General features: G+C 37.5%; 1 protein-coding gene across 2 annotated transcripts in view; it reads right to left on the bottom strand.

Moving 5' to 3' along the window:
• USP9X (ubiquitin specific peptidase 9 X-linked) overlaps positions 1-17,880 on the bottom strand; it is a 110,617-nt gene that overhangs the window by 78,191 nt on the left and 14,546 nt on the right. For both annotated transcript variants that reach the window (XM_054055648.1, XM_054055652.1), the window contains exons 2-4: positions 6,485-6,732; positions 4,500-4,645; positions 4,113-4,192 (exon numbers count right to left, since the gene is read on the bottom strand). In XM_054055648.1, coding sequence (XP_053911623.1) covers positions 4,113-4,192; positions 4,500-4,645; positions 6,485-6,580 — 322 coding nt within the window. In that variant the 5' untranslated portion in view covers positions 6,581-6,732. The remainder of the gene's footprint in view (positions 1-4,112; positions 4,193-4,499; positions 4,646-6,484; positions 6,733-17,880) is intronic.

Below are 17,880 nucleotides of genomic sequence, written 5' to 3'. Positions count from 1 at the left end.
CGCAACAACAGATTACACTTATGAAAGGAAGATCAGGCACCTACAAGGACATCAAAAGCAGGGTAGGAATCCTAGAAGACTCAGGTTAGGAAAGGAAGCAAAAGCAATCCTAAGATAGTGAGAAGAGAAACGGCAACTGCACTAGACACCTGGCATCTACTACTCAAAACAGCTTCAATATCACTAACTCTTAAGTAAGACCACAAGCAACCACTTTTCTCTCTTCTGTTCCCACAGAATCTGGAGAAGAATACAAGAGCAATATGTGCATGCAGCCTTGAGCTAAGTATTTAGAGAAAAGTTGGGAAAACTGACTATGCACCGAGAAAAAAAATAAACTTGAAAGGAAAAGGTGAAGTGCAACATACAGTGTACAGGAGCTGCAATTAGGAAGCTGGAGGAAGAACAGAGGGCCATTAGATTTCTGTACTTGTCCTCAAAAGTGGTCAGTTTGCCAGATAAACCACAGAAAATAAACCACAAGAGCAGAAACACTCTGGGTCCACAAAACTTGTGAGTCCAGATGCAACTGCAGATGAACAAACTCTGATGCATCTGAAGGATACTCAACAGTAGAGGGTTGGAGCACCAAGGCCTCAAGCAAAATCACCCAGCTCCTCTTCTTCTCCAGGACTTTTGATTAACCAATTTTGTAGCTGCAATCCCAGAGCTGAGCTGGCTGCACACACTGGTGTGGTGCTGTGCTGCCAGTGAAAGCCCCCCAAAAGCCTGGAGCTGTGGGAAGTGCAGCACAAAAACCTTCCAGCAGCTTGGATGGGGCTGGCTCAGACCCTGCAGAACTGACAGTGACCTGAAGCTAATAAGCTCTAAGGAAACCCATACTTGCCCATGGGCACAGTGGCTACAACACAGCACACACAGATTCCAGCAGATTTTCAATGACTCTTAATTAACAGGAGTAGGAGAGTCCTTCTACACCAAGACGTTGCACTGGCCCTGCTGTAGTTTTCATTTCACTAAATTAGTTCTAGTCTCAAATACCTGGTTAAGAAATTTCAGGACATGACAACACAAATCTGATGTCTCTGCTTTGGACCAAGAGCTAAAAATAATGATTTCAATAAAGTGTAGAAGACACAGCTTCGGTAAGGAACTCAAGAATGTCCCACAGAAATTCAGATGGATCATCCAAGAGAGAGATGGTCTGTAGAAGGGATGTTGGAAAAAACTCCCAGTACTGGGCTGCACAGATTTTGGATGCATGCGCACACATACATACACACGTTTTTTGAGGCTCTAGGGCCTGTCCTTTGTAACTCATCATAAACAAAGATTCGGGATCAAAACTGAAGGCTTAAGTTGAGCAGTGAAATCTCATTTCAGTTTAAATAAGATACAAATTGTAAAAGTCGGTTTGCATTTTGCTTGGGTGTCACATTGGAAAGTTTTGGCAGCATGTTATTGAACATAACTATTTGGAGCAATACAACCCACAACAAAGGCAGAGCAGTGCAGAGCTGTTCCGGGGATTTTGTTTCAAAGAGTGGAGAAAATTCTAGCCTATAAAAACCACAGAAATCCAATGCAAACCTTTTTTTTTTTTTTAACTTTTAAATTTATAGCACCCAACTCACTTATGACATTTATTTCTGGAGCAAGTCTCATTGCTCAAAACACTGCATAAGTATTCCAGAATTACTGTAAAGATAAACATCAGTCTTGCTATTAAATGCTATTTTTCAAATAGGTTTCTTTGTATTAGCAAGTAGCTCCACACTATCATTTGAGAGTCTCATGGGTTGCTTAATGAATACTATACTGATGCCTACACATAAGAAGATAATCTTCCACAAATAAATGCACCTGCCAGGAAGAATGCAAGTCACAGTCTAGACAAGACTCATACTACTCTGTCAAATTTGTTCCTTGCGCTTAGAAGTGGTGAGGATCACATTTAATTCTTATGAGTACTCTCAATTCAGTTCAGTTATGTCCCTTTCAATTTCAGTTCCTGAAAAGATTTCAAGACATGCAAATATCACTCTTGTTTATAGGCAGAGTCACGAAGACAGGAGTTGCCCCAGTGTCACTCCAGAATGCCAATGTTGATGGCCACTGGCAATGTTAGGAATAAAAGCGAAAGAACCCTAACCACCAGAAAATGGTACTTGGTAACAAAATTGAGTGGGCTCTTTAAAGGTTTTGTTGCTTCACAATCTAAATGAGTTAGACTGTAGTACAAAAATTTATGTAACTCAACAGCTGGTTATTTTTCTATTTCACCTTTCAGTTCTTCCCTTTTGAAACAGAACTCCTCAGATTAAGAAACCTGCCCATAGACAGGTATCAAGGTGTCCAATTTTAGATCTTACTAAGATAATGGAATATGGTTTTGCTCTACTAAAAAATATACACAACAGAACCATTTATATTACTTCTCTATATAGAGACACAGCTCTGAAACACTGTCCGCCAAGTTTTGACCTACCCGGTGTCAGTTACACCACACAAGCACCCTATCATATTCCTTGAGCACTACAAGTTATTTAAAAAAAGAACCATTTTAGCCATCATGTAACTTCAAGTAGCAAGGAAAAAAAATCTAGGATGTAACTGTAAAGATAACTGTTAAACAACTACTCCTAACGCCTCTTCTTGTTGTCTCTTTAGCCAATAATCCTTGCATGAATACACACAGAGAAGTTCAACTAGAGAGCAAGAATAATGAAATAGCAACGCAGAAGCCCTTTTCAGAACTGGACTTCACAACTTCATGAGAAAGAAGAGTAGACTTTTTGTCTGGGAGCTTTCAACTAAGCCCAACAATCTGGAAAAGTACACTGATGTTACAAATAGCCAAAAAACTCAGTCTGTTCTTATTGCCTCATTGCATTGACAGTTTTTTGTGCTTGTCTTTTTTTTTTTTTTTTTTTTTTTTAAAGATGACTTAACAGCTGGCAGAACATACATATCCTCTCTCACAAATCACAGGCAGCGAATTTCTTTTTACAGCACTGTTCCAACAGCCCAGACGCATAGACGGCTACATCTTCTTTCCATAAGTTGGCATTTCTTCTGCTCCTGAACAGATGCAATCAGTTGAAAACTCTACACTCACCTTAGCATTCCTGCCAGACCTAGCTACATCCAAAGAAGGCAAACCCAAATGCAAGTAGAGCTGATAAATCATGTTGGCAATAACATGTCATTATCTTATTTTGGATCATAAGGGTGCACCTTAACTTTTGTTTCTCCCGAGAATGGCCCAAAGAAAAAATGACTTGAAAAAACTATCAAGATAAGCCAGAATATCATGAACACGATCAGCTTTCTATTCTTAAAGCTGCCTAAGAATAACCTTTTTTAACATGGGAATGAAGTTGCCCTGGTCCAACTATGCAAAAGTAAGGAGCAGGCACTTTGTATGTCACTATGTTTAAAACGTAAATAGCTGGTAAGTGTAAATCTCCTAGACAAATACTGTGATGTGACTTCTAGCATTACTCAAATACTGGGGCAATAAATAGTGATTGAAACAGAAGACCAAAGCAACATCCCAGGAGAACAGAACTTTCCAGAACACAGGAGGAACTAGTCAATGTAACTAGTACAACTTAGCAAACATTCACACAGTCCTGATATGGAACCCTTCTACTTCCAAGCAAGTTAGGCACAGCAAGCAATAAGGTAGAATCATCACTCTGAGCTATGCTTTTAGAATTCTACCTTCTCTAATAGTCTCAAAAGTATGTACAAGAATTTAGGGCAAGACATTTGGAAAGCTAGATTAGCAAGTTATTTCTAAAAAACAAGAATTCTCTGAGTTTTAGAGTCTGTTATAAAGACCAAACCCACTAGGTCTGATATCACGCTGAATACGGAAAACGGGAAGGACAGGAATGACAAGATTTTTACTGCTGTGAGCTTATTCAACTTCCCTACTCAAGGTAAGGCAATGATTTCTAACTATACTGATGGCTTTTTAAAATTTGTGATCTATGAAGGTTCTGCATGCATAGCACTCTGACAATTTTCAGGACCAGGGATACAACAAATAATTAAGAATTTTTAAGCCTTCACCAGAGATTCGAAAGAGCAAGAAAAGACTTTACACAATGTCCCAATAATCATTAATTGTCTTTTCAGCTTACCTTTTTTACTTAAGTCAATAGCAGCTTCTAGAAGAACTTCTAATTCCCCTTTCGGCAACACAGGAACGACCCATCGAGGCCTATATTAAAAAACAAAACAACCCCCACCCAGTATTTAAATTGTGATTCTTAAAAATCAAGCATCCTTGCTCATTTCTAATGCTTTGAACATCGGGTAAGAATATACGGTTTTAAAGGCCCTGATGAGCACTCCATCTAAAATAAAACAAACAAACTTCTGATTTAAACCTTTTCTCTTTAAAACTCTAACTCGATTAGAAAAGTATTTCAAGAAATCCAGTGAAACAAAGAAGCAAGAATTCTGATTCCACTATCAAGATATTAGCACAAATAATCTATAGCCTCTGAAAGAAAGTGTGAATATACCTGTTGATCATGTCATCCAACTTTGCCAGGTCTGTGTGTGGAAACGCAGGCTCCTCATCTTCAAGCTGGGGTGGAGCATCTCCTTGGGCCTGCTCATCAGGTGGGGTAGCTGGGGAGTTCTCATTGGAAGAATCAGGTGAAGAAGTCTAAAATTGGTATGGAAAATACTTTAAATATTGCCTGCACTTACATGCCACTTATTTTGGTATTTTTCCTTCGCATTGTTTTAAAGAATAACATGAGGGAAGTACTTGTCATCATAAAATATAATAAAATCACTTTATTTCAGATTTATTGAGAAAAACTAGAACATAAAAAGTGCTACATGCTTTCTATCTATCTCAATAGCGTAAAAATTAGCCACTTTTCCAGCAAGGAAAATGGGTATTTTTGTAACAGAGCATTACTTTCAGTGGACCACCTATCTAGAAGGTAAAAATAAAGAAAATAGGGATGCTCCAACTTTTATAAATCTTCTGTAGAAAAGATGACTATTTTAGGTAGAAAGACAAACTTCAGGAACAGAGTAGAAAATGATCATGACAAATATTTGCTAAACAAGTTTGTTAAACATGAGTAACACACTACTACCACTGGCTATCTAACCTTCAAGAACACAATTAGTTCAGACCAATTTGACAGGCCATCCAAAATACAATGCATTCTGCAGACACATGCTTATTCATATATAGAAATAGTATGAACTGATAATAATAATTCAAACTGGAACAGCAAGATTTAGAAGGATAAAGGAGGACCAAAATCTCGATAACACTTTTGTCATGTTGCACTGCAACTGTGTGGCAAGGAGTTAATTTCCTTCACATCACCCTTTATGCTATGTTTTGGATTTGTGAAGAAAACAGTATAGACAACAGTGTTTTCTCTGTTGCCGAGTAGTGCTCGCACAAATTCAAAGCCTGGTGCTTCTCATTTTGCCCCCAGCAGTAAGCAGGCTGGGAATGGGCAAGAGGCTGGGAGGGGACACAGCCAGGATAGCTGATGTGAACTGACCAAAGAGATACTCCATACCATAGTGTCACGCTCGGCAATAAAACACAGGACAATTTTTTCCAAGGTAGCTGTTGCTTGAGGACTAGGCTGGCAGTGAGTGACCTATTTCCCCCCAACCCTTAAATTATTAAATTGCCTTTATCTCAACCTATAATTTTTTTTCATTTTTCTCTTCCAATTCTCTCCCCTCCTCCCACTAAGACAGAGTGACAAGGTGGGGGCTTACACAGCAGCCAGGGTCAGCCCATCACACACATTCTGAAAAACAATTCTCAGGAAATAACAATCATTTAACATTTTGGTATTGAAAAAATACCATCTACATACTGAATTACATGATACAAAAGTGTGACTTTTAAATAGGTTTTGCTGCACTGTTTAAAAGCATCTTTTCTGATTATTTTTCCCTAACAAAAAAGAATCACCACATTACAATGTATAATTCAAAAATTTTTACTTGTCTTTTGAAATCAGATAACCTGTTCAACAGAAACATGCTAAGTTGTTTAAGAAGCCTCGCACAATGAAGCTGGTCTTACAGAGCTGATACATGCTTCTACGTTGTTTTATCCAAAAAGTGCTTTTGCAGAGCTGAGCATATATTGAACTGAGAGAATAGTTTTACCAATCTGTGACCATTAAGCCTACAGACCTAAGACCGTTGTTCTGAGGAAGCTTCTGATATTATTGCAAGAAGGGTTCTTAACCCAAAGAAACATGCTTAAAAGAACTATGTCACTGCCTGATAATGGTGCATCTTCTCCAATGCAGTGCTCCCCAACAGTATTTACTTTGTCAATAGCACTGCCTTCATCCCTCAGAATGTTTTTGTACTTCCAGACACACACAAAAAGTGTATCTCTAACTTATCTAGACATCTCTAGGAACATACAAACTCAAATAATTCAGAAACACTATTTCTAAAGAACTAACCCCTTCATTTTCAGACAACTTGATTGTTAGTATCATACCTGATTCTGCTGGAGGGGAGGCTGGGACTGTCCATCAGGAGCCTGGCCCTGGCTGTCATTCCCTCCTACAGGAGAGCCACGAGTCGTGGCTGTCATACTCGACACAGGGCAGATCTTTGCAATTTTGTCTGCTTATGTAGTTGTTGTGAGAGAAGAAATTATAGTCCGCTTAATAAAGTACCAGCATATGCTCGCCTTAAAAAGCTCCAACTCAAGAACATGACATCTTGCAGAGACCATTGCATAACCTGAAAAAAAAAAAATACGCTATACTGACACACGCATTTAAAAGTCATTCATACCTGGAAAATACCACTACAAAAACAAATACATCACTATAAATAAACTTCTATTTTAGACTTAGCATTTATTTTTATTGAATAGAGCTAACATCAGAAGAAGGAAATATTTGAATTATTTGAAATATTTAACATGGTTTTCATGTTCCAAGTAAAAATTACATTCGTAATTACCTCTATGCCACTGAGAGACTGACACACTGTTCCGGCTTGAGCTAGAGCAGAATCAATTCTCTAACTTTTCAGCCTCTTCTAAGTAACTTCATTTTCTGAAAGTCAACAATGTGTTTTTGACAGTGGCTGCCTCTAGAAGTGATAAAGCCTGATGTTTATCACCAAGGAAACGAGTAACTGGCATATAGAGAGGCCATTGCTTATACTTCCTATGTCAATCAAAGCCATCTCAGGGTGGGTGTAATGCCACAAGTCAAAGCCAAAAAAAGTCGCACCTGCCTGGACAGAACAGGTGACCCCAAACTGACCAGAGTATTCCATGCCATATACATCATACTCTGTATAAAGCTTAGGCACCAGGAGGGTCAAATCCTCCTCTTCGATGGCCAACATCCAGTGAAGACCTTGTCTGTCTGCTCCTGATCCCAGTCCATGCATTCCTGAATCCAGTTCCCAATTTCAGGTCCCCTCTGTGGCTGCGTCCAGTCCAAGACTTTCCCTGCATCCGCCCTGCAGCATCAGTGCTTAAGTACACCCAGAAATTTGACTTGGTTTATATACCTGTATATACTTTACTATTCTTTATATACTTGTATGTACTTTAAAATGGCTTTAATGAAACAATAATAAAAAGGAAGTAATAGTTTTAGTTTCCAACCAATAAATCTCTCACTTCCCTTTCCCCAGGTGAAGTGGGGCTAAACCGGGACATAAACATCTAAAATGCAGCTGTGTACTCTGTTTCTACTCTACTTCCATTGCAACAGTAGATTTCCAATTTGAATTCAAGGTGCTGATCAAGGTTTATGTAGAAATGACCTGGTTAAGAGCATAAACAGCCAAATCTGTCATCTTTTCCAATACTCTTCTCCTGACACAGTGGAACTGCAGGTGTCTGAGAGAGCCTTTCAATTTACTTTTACCTCAGCTAAGACTCATGGATACTCTGCAGCCAAAATTCTTCAATTTGCATATCAGTATTTACTCAGGGCATTTGAACTGTATCTTGCTCTCCACTGGCCTTTCAGGCCCACTTACAGAGCTCATCGCATTCCCACCAAGTATTTCAGTGAGTTTTATGAAGAAAATTGTAACTTTAGATTTATTTGCTGGCCTTGTAACACGATAAACCAACAGTTCGATAATCACTATGTATTTCAACTTCATTGTGCATCATTTAAATACAGACATAAAAGTTGCATTAAGTTACACCAGTAATTCCACTCAGTACCACAGGGCACTGTAAAACCACAGAAAATGAAGAGTAATTTTCCAGAGCAACTCTTACTTCCAAGCACGACATAAACCAACAACACTACTCAAAGTTCAAAAGCCAAGTAGGGTGGTAGAGGGAATCGTATGAGCCTTCAGCAAGATTAATTTCACAGTGCTAAGTTTCCAATTCAGTCAGCAAAAGCTTTGAGTTAACAAGTTAGAATTAAATTTCTGCTGTAACACTACGCATATTTGTAACTGGTTTACTATAACATCTCATCTCAAATTATTTTCAACACTGTAATAATTTTCCAAGACACTTTAAAATCTTTTCCTTAATTGTGCAAATTTGCAAGCCCAGTTACATATACAATAAATAATTTGACCGAATACGCTACTCCTGCCCGGCCCAGTCTCCAATATTAACAAGTCCAACAAATTTAGACTTCTCTAATACCAAAGAACTGTATTATTTGAATATAGTAAATTGTAATCCATCCTCACCCTTCAGAATTCATACTCATAGGGCTTAGTTACATTTTAAATTCAGAACAAAGGCATTACCGACTCAAATTTTCTAAAGAAAGAAACTTTAAAATGAACTTATTTTAACCAATGCTCTTTCGTAAATGCCATTCCTCTTCAAGTATTTGTTTCCCACTGATGTTTAGAAAGGTCACAAGGTAGAAAGAATTAGCCAGACTAATTTTCCTGCGCATATATACACACACCTACACGTACACACACTGTAGTCTACTGCAGTTCAACGCACTCAGTTCCCCTGCGCTACCTGACTGAGGCTTCTAAGTACTTGCACAAACCATCAGAATCAAACTTACATTGTACTTTTCAAGAACCCTAAGCTAACCCTACTCCCACAATAAACGTTCCTTAATTACCACCATTCTTCCTTAACAGGTCTGCTTCATAACACAACCTAACAAAAAAGCCTGTGCTGGCAAGAGTGAGGTAGCAAAGAAGCAGGAAAAGGGTGAAACAGCTCCTTTCAGGAGCAATCCTGGTCCAGGCTGCCTTAAACTGCAGAAAGAAGTAGCCACTGGCAGCTGTGGTTCCTCAGTAAATTCTATCAAGTGCAAAAGGTTTCAATCTCAACTCTTATTCTAATGCTTTTGGCTGAACTATCACAAAGTGAGACAGTTTAGAGAACTAAAGGAACATCAACAATGAAAATAAACCCAAGCCAAACTTACAAAGACTGTGATTATTTTTCAGTTTCTCTAATTACCTGAACTGTTGTACTACACTACAAGGCCAGAGTACTCATCCTAATGCCAGTCAAAGAGCCAGGACCTGTTAAGACTGACTTACACTAGTGTGGATTCAGCCCCAGACTTTGCCTCTCCTGAAGAATTTTGGCAAAGCATTCCCCTAAATCCTTTTCTGCTCAAGGTGAGTGACATAATTTAACTAGGAGATAAAAGAAAACTACTATTGAGCTAACAAACTTATTCAAAATCTTGTAAACTGATGAAATAAATCATACCTTTCCAAACACTGGTAAATACAAACCATTTATATAAAGGACTAACATACCCTTTTCTTCCTATTACTTACTGATTATTTACCTAAGACTAACCACAATACTCTATGTATGTGACTTAAATTACATTCACATAAAAGTGTATTTCAGGGCCTCCAGAGAAGTTCGCTTGGCTCAGCCATATGCATAAAACAAGGCCAACTGCTTAACTGAGCTCCTCACTTCTCCCCTGCCACTCCTGCAATGCACTCAGGTATACAAAAGAAACTCCACGCTATGCTGCAACTAAAACCACTCCGACTCCAACAAATGGTCCAACTGCTTCTTCTGGTAACTGCATATTCTAAATTGCAAGGATAGCCTTGTTCAGGTGTTTTCCTTCTTATTACAGACAATATAAACATTTTTGTAAGCACAAATAATAATCTAATTTATGTGTTTTAAACAGTATTAGAAGAGAGTAATTTGCAAGTCCTGTTGTCAGCCACCGATTTAACCATTTGTTTCAGAGAAAACAAACTGCATGCCCACAGTAAAAACACTTCTGCTTTAATCTCTCTTGAACTGATTAACCACCAAATTTTGAATTACTATCACTTCTTATATCAGACTAATATATTTCCATTTTTAAGGGTTAAACCATTAAGGCTGAGTTTGGCTCAGCTAAAGCTCAGCCTTTACGATGATTTATAATTAATTAGATTATTTATGAACAAACGTAAACTGATGCAACAACATCCTGGTTTTGATTACGTGGGCAGTCCAACAGCAACAATTCCAACTGCCTGTTATCCAGCTGAATTCTAATGGAGACTCTATATTATTTTTTTAGTATATATATACACATACATATATGTGTGTTGTTTCTACTGCATTTGATTTTTTATTCATGACACTAAGCCATGATTAAAAAAAATATCATCTTTACCCAAAGCTTTGAATGGATGTTTTGACAATGTCAAGATGGACATAAATGCCTGTTAAATGACAAACTAACTACGCTGTATTGAGGCTATGAATACTGAGTCAAACGAATTCACTGACATTTGCTTTTGATTGCCTACTGAGCAAATTTTTATTTGCCATGCTTCTTCCATCTCGCTATGTCACTCTCATCCACCACTAAATTACAGGTGAAAGTCAGATTTTGCTTCACTTGACTCCTTGTCACTTTAGTAACCCCAGGGAAAGACCACTATAGTTTTTTTTGACTCTGCATACTCCCCATTTAGAAGACACCACCTGCTGCAAGTTGCATTCCAACATAGCACCAGAAGACTGCACAGACCCCAGCCACGGCATTGCCCTCAGGGATGGACCTCTGCTTCCAGGCCCAAGCATTCAGTACAGCTGCACATGTGAGCCTCACCTCAGATGCCAGACCAAGCAACCTCACGGCTGTGTGGCAGAAGAGGTTAATTTTGTTCGGGGAAGGAAAGAAATCAAGCACTTTTTCAAAAGCTAGGGAAAAAACATCAGATCTAGGTTCCTAGGTAAGTGCTAGATAAGCAGCAAATACATTTATATGTACATATTTCTCTGTTACAGAATAACATGTAACAGCACATACAAAGGACAAAGTTTTAGCATAATGATCAAGGAACACAATTTTGTAATACAGCTGAATTCTAGAACAACTTGCATCCGAGTCTCTCAAAGTCACCTCCTAGTAAATGAAATACCCCAACAAATACAGACTTTCTTGTGAATAAGCTTCTTACAATATAGAATCTAAAAAAAAAAAAAACCGCAAATACGAGGTGAGAGATGACAGCAACAGAATTGAAAACACAATTCATTGCACATGTGCATTACCTAAGCCCTACCTAGGGACACGGATCTGTTTTTCCTTTACGTGACGTTTTGTGGTTATCTACAAGTGAAGGTATGTGCCCCAAAATCCACTTTGCAGTGTGGTAACAATGTATGCCAGGATACCAGCCTACTCAATATAGAACAACAGAGCCTTCTAAAAATCATACAACTATGCTAAGAAAAAACAATTATTTTTTCTCCAGCACTGTTTATAGAATGATATTTCTATGTTAACAGCACCTCAGAGAAGATGTGCTTTCCATTTTAAGTGCTATAGTGCAAAAAATGCTTAACTGCAGCAACACGTATCTTGGGAAGGCATCACAGATGTGTTTCACATAGGATTCTGGGATTTGCTCCTCATAAATACTGACTTATCACAAGCGTTATGATGTGATTCTAGTCTAAAAATCCTACACTTGGGAACCTAAGCTTCTACCTTATTCCTTCCTTTCAATCAAAATCCCTTCTCATCTAGAAACACCTCCCCAAAACTGTAACAATGACCTAATTCAGTAGTTACAGTCTATACACACCCACACACATTTAGCATTTTCTTTCTTCTCTGTGTTTCGTGTATTCCAGGAAGGAGGAAATTATTTATATAATCTGAATAGCAAACTGGTGGTCCCAGCAATTTGCCCATTAGCACTGATATGCACTAAACATGAAATTCACTCAATGATTAATGAAAAATTTGTCATTAATCTACTCTTCAGGACAGCAAGACGACTAACTATCTGTGAAGGAGATTTGTTGAACAAAGTTCAACAACCTTAAAGAAATGAAAACGCCATGTTTACACCCCAAGTTAAGAAAGTTAAAATACTCATGCATGTAGCCAAAATCAAGAACAGGGACAGAGAATTCATATTTCTCCCATCACTATTAAAACCCAAACCAACTAGGCACAGAAGACTTAATGAGACAAACATATTTTTTTAAAGAAGAAAACATAGCTCTGTTACAGTAAAACCATGTGGATTACTTCAACTTTTGAAAAAAATTTCAGACAGAAAACTAGACATTGATACGGGTTTCTCATGTAACCGGACTTCAGTCATACTGATGAAGAGCAGAATCTGTCTACATTTAACTGTTTCAGGTGTAACAGGTACTCTAAGCTTATGGTTTTCAAATTTCATTTTCAGATGATTAGAAGTCAAGTCTATCATCCAGCTTGTCTGGCTAACACTGACCCCCTTCTATCAAAAGTTTTCCAGTCTCAATATAAAATTCTCATTTAAATGTCAAGCTTGGACCCCAACAAATACTAACTAATGCAACCTGCAATCATGCTACGTCTCAGAACCCAGCATCTGGTCCTGCACATCAAGGTAACAAAACCAACATATTCAAAACCTACTAACTTCTTGTTTCCACATGGAATAGCTTTCCAAAAGATTTCAAAAAAGCTAAGGAAACCCTTTAAACCACTCAAAGGACTGTCTTACTTCTAGGCAATAACTGATGAAGGTCAATGTTTTTATCTAAAAGACATCCACTTGCCAATAATTCTTAAAGCAATTGGCAATTAGACAAGTGTTCCACTGGTTACTTAAGGTAACAAGAGGTCTGGTTGGCAGATCATACACTTAGTTCTGGCTACCAATCAGAAAATCCACTTTCAGTTCCAGTTCTGAGTATGTGTTTTGCTCACGTGACAGCAAATAGAGGAGAACACCAAAGATACAGCACCAAGAATCCAAGCAGGCAACGCTTTACATACAAAACCAGCAAGTGTTAATGCAATTAACAGTGCTACACGGAGCTGTGGCCTTGCCGCCATGCATTTCTGTAGGCACACATTTCAGACCACTGTCAAGACAGAGCACTGAGCAAGACTAGGCCTCTCGCCCATTATGACCATTCTCACTCTCAGAAGTTTTCAGTGGGAGTTACACTGGTTCAACTGGTAGAGAACTGCATCCTCAAAAATATTCAATATATCTGAATGACAGAAGGAAGAACATAAAATTTAAAGCCACCAGAACTCCATTTTTTAAATTCTTGTTTTAAGCATTTCCAAATGACTAAGAAGCTACATTCAAGGTGCTGCTAAGTAACTGGATAATGTGGGGGTTTCTGCTGGGAGATAAATATTTTGGTCGTAACAGTAAAACATACAAGATTTTCCAAGAACAGAATGAAGTGAAAAAAAACCCCAAAAAACCAAAACGGTAAACACATGCACTATAACGCAAGAAAAACAAACTCAATAAGTAATTTCTATCAGGAAAATGCTAAGTATCTATTTTAAAATTTGCTTAAATGTTTTGAACTATGGCTTCCACTTAGTTTGCAGCCCTTTTCTTGAATTCACAATGAACATGCAAAGAAGTGGACAAGACTGCCTTTCACCTTGTATTAAAAGAATGAGCTATAAACAGGAAAAAACCTCTAACACAAAATAAATAAAAATTCACATCTAAGAACTTCAGTAGGTACATTTGCTTTGGACAGAGTCAGATTTAGTCTCACACCGCTAAGCAAAACAATGCTATACTTTTTGCCAGTTAAACTACAGTCTGTTTATTCAGGAAGTTGCCATCTTGCAAACAAAAAAATGTGTTCTTGGCATCACAGCCAATTAGGAATGAGATGATGTTGTGGGTCCAATTGCAGTCTCAGTCCTTTACAGGCAGCAGTAGAACACTATAAGCAAGGACAGATCATGGTTTAATGTTGACATTTAAATAATATTCTAGATTAAAAGGAATACAGACATTTGCAGTTGATAGCCCTTCATCTATGGAGTACTTATATTATTATATTACGTTTACTTAACACTAATTCAAGAAAACCATATGTCTGAAGTTTGTACCAAAGACTGATTAAATTCCGTTGGTTCTTTATTTCTGATGATTAAATCTGTACTTTGGTCATGGCCATATCAAACACTTTCGAGCTGTTTATCCAATTCTAAAATGGACCTGATAGTTTCACATCCTCAAGCTACATAGCGAAGTTCACTGTCCAGATCACTTTAAGAACCCCATTTGTTCCTTAAAGCATTAAGCCAAATGGTAATAAATTCGGAGATGCTACACTATTAGACTTCTTTTAAAAAGATATTACCTTACCCCATTTTAAGAAAGCATTATTGACTTTGAACTTTACTTCATATGCAACTTGACTGCTCTGCCTTTTTGCTACAGAGAACAGTTTTATTGGATGCTCAAAAAGTTAAGAGGAACATCAAAATAAATTCTCAGTATTATCGGTAGCAAGAAATATAGGCTTAATTTCAGTTAAATAATGAAGGCTTTTCTCAGCAAGACATGAATTTTTACAGCAAAGCACTAGTGAAGAAAGGACATCTAAAAGTTTCTGAGTATTGAGGTATCAATGGCTTCCTACCAGTTGCTGAAGCACGCTGTAAACGCGCGATGAAAAGCTTTGGGAACGTACAGAATGGGATGTATTACGAAGTCTAACAGAGCAGACACCTAAGTTGCCTCTACATGAGATGCACACAATACAGCCTACAATTCTTGTCAGTTCATATTCTTCATAGAAGTAGACAGACAAACTGTATTTCTGTACTGGCACAGAGTTTCCTTTTTTTATCAGTCACAATCAGATCAAGCACTGGTTCAGAAAACAACTGGACAGTGATAGAAGCACATTCAATTTTGTACTGGAATGAGTCTTTAAAACTGTTCCAAGAGAACATATAGGTTTCTATATGAGTGCAGGCAGAAAACAACCCTTCATTTTTCTTGTGCTTCAAAATTAGTTTTGGATAAACATACTGCAGTATACTAACAAAACAGAATTACATATCCCAAATTTTTTCTCTTCATTAAGTAATTTTAACGCAAAGTCTCCAAATTTATTCTAACTGACCTTCCTTATCTTTTGGTTAGTATCTATTTCCCACTATAGGTATATGATTATCATTCATAATTAATACATTTAAAACATCCTAGCAGTGACTCTATAAATCATTCACTAAATTTTAAACATCTCAGCCTTTTCTGCCATGGTATTAAGTAGCCTTTCTGCTCTGATTCTAAACACAAAAGATACATCAATGTTGTAACAAAAAAAACCCAAGTAAGATGCACTCAAGAATTCTACTGAATGATCAAGAATTCAAAGAAATCTACAAATGTAACTTCTACTAGGATCTTGAAAAAGAGGCTATAGTAAAAAAAAAAGAAAAGTAGCACAACAAGGAAGGGTGGGAGGAGTAGGGAGAATGGAGAGAAGAAATCAAACCACTATCTCTGCACATAACCTTTTTAATGAAACTCACAGCCACTAATACAACTTGCTACAGTCTAATACATAAGATCAAATCAATACTTTTCTTTATCATAAAAGTGAATGGTGCTAGAGACTACCTGAATTTCTGCACCGCATTTTTACTGCATGTCTGATTAATTTACAGTAAACAAAATGGGTTTAAAAAACAAAATAATCTCCAGTGATTGAAAATGGAATTAACAACATCATTTTAACAAACAGGGACAACATTCCTAGTTGAACCCTTCACGTACCAATTCCCAGTCCCATACTATTCAATATTACCAATAACACAGAGGAAACTAAAACTGCTAATAAATTTTGCACATGACACGCAAACTAATGGGGTGATTAGCAATGAAAACACGTCACAGAGCAATCTGGCTCATCTGATAAGATTGGCATAATAAAATGTGCACTAACACAGCCTAGTGTCAGGTCATTCACCTAGGAAAAAAGGACATAGAGAAAACTTTATATATATTGGGAAACATGACTAGAATAGTTATTCTAGAAAAGCAAGTGCATGTGAGCACTACAACTGTACGTTTGCAGCAAGAATAAAATTCAGAGCTGTTGTCTATTTAATAGAAGCATATAATTCTCGTCACAGAACTGGTAAGAAACTTGTGAATCACAGCCTTTTACATCTAGGAAAAAAAAAAAGTAGCAACAAAGATACCCTCCACAGTAACTGCCTGCCCCAGCAGGATGAGAGTGCAACATGCTGAATCAAATATGTGAATCCATTACAAGACTGTCCACAGGACAGAATGCTAGAGACCATACACTTCCAAGGCAGCCTAGCTGTTCTGGGGTTTCCAACTGCTACTTATCTTATTGCCTTACTGCAAGGCAATAAAAGATGTCCTTTAAAGACTGCTATTTCTACTCTCCTCTTCAAGTTTTGGGCCTATCAAAGGAGAAAGAACTGGAAGCCAGCAGGCAAGCACTATGTGAACTGTGTTTGTAACTGAAGTTTTATTTCAAAAAAAGCAATCTTCGCCAATCAAGCACATAAATCAGAAAAAGCAGCAAGGACCTGCCTTTTCCCTACACAAAACATTTGACCTGACGTGACAAAACATTTCCTTTTCAGTTCTGAAGCCTGACGTTATAAATACAGTAAGATACTATTTCATGCAAAGAGCTTTTAAGCTGTAATCTTCAAGAACAGAACCAATACATCCAAAACAAGTGTTTTGCAAGTCATCTAGTCACGCAAGAAAACATTTCTTGGCTGTTTGAAATAGCACACAGAGCTAAGAAGACCAGATGATACCAGTACCAACTATATATAGGCACAGTTTCAACCCAAAATTATGTCCGTATGCAGAAACCATTTTTAAGCATAACTTTTAAAGCATAAGTGACAAAGAGTAATATATTCAGTGACACTACTCCTCACATCAAGCAAGAAGATGCTGAATGCATTCCCAGAACAGTAGGTAACACTGAAGTAGTATTTCCACCCAACGCTCCCACTGAAAGGGCTTAGGAATTTTATCTTCCAACATATGAGGAACTAAGCATTGTGACATGGTTATGGTCTTGCATTGGACATTTAAGTAGACAGCAGATATGAAATAGACAAAATACAGAACTAAATGAGAATAAAGGCCTAGGTTTCATAGGTTTGAAACAAAACCAGTAATAGGGGAGTGTAAAAAAAATACTACCAACTATGCAAAGGATTAAAAATCAAAGCCAAGAGAGCACTTCAGCAAAAGGCTCTTAAAATAAGTTAAATCACATCAGCAAAAGAGTTGTAAACACCATTTTTACCAAAGGCTAGTTTTCTTGAAAGCAAGAATTCAGCAAGAAAGTCAGTTCATACAAGCCATGAAGATGACTAGCTTCTGAAAGGTAGTATTAAAACAAACAAATTAAATCTGATTGTTAACATGTAACCTTATAAGCAACTGAGCTTAGATAAGAAAATGGTCTGTCATAGTTATGGTTTTAAGTTGAGCAGTACCCATTTTTAAAGTATTAAGGCTAATTAGAACAAGGCCAAAACTTGTTGTAAAAAGCTATCTCACTTTTATTTAATTTTATGAGACTAACATCATCAATACTACACTTCCTAGTTGCTTGAGCCTACTTGGTTTTGTTTGTGTTTAGACATTACATCATTTCAC

This window comes from Cuculus canorus, chromosome 1, assembly GCF_017976375.1.
Source record: "Cuculus canorus isolate bCucCan1 chromosome 1, bCucCan1.pri, whole genome shotgun sequence".
Taxonomy (NCBI): Eukaryota; Metazoa; Chordata; class Aves; order Cuculiformes; family Cuculidae; genus Cuculus; species Cuculus canorus.
This window is presented reverse-complemented; position numbering and strand designations above follow the sequence as displayed.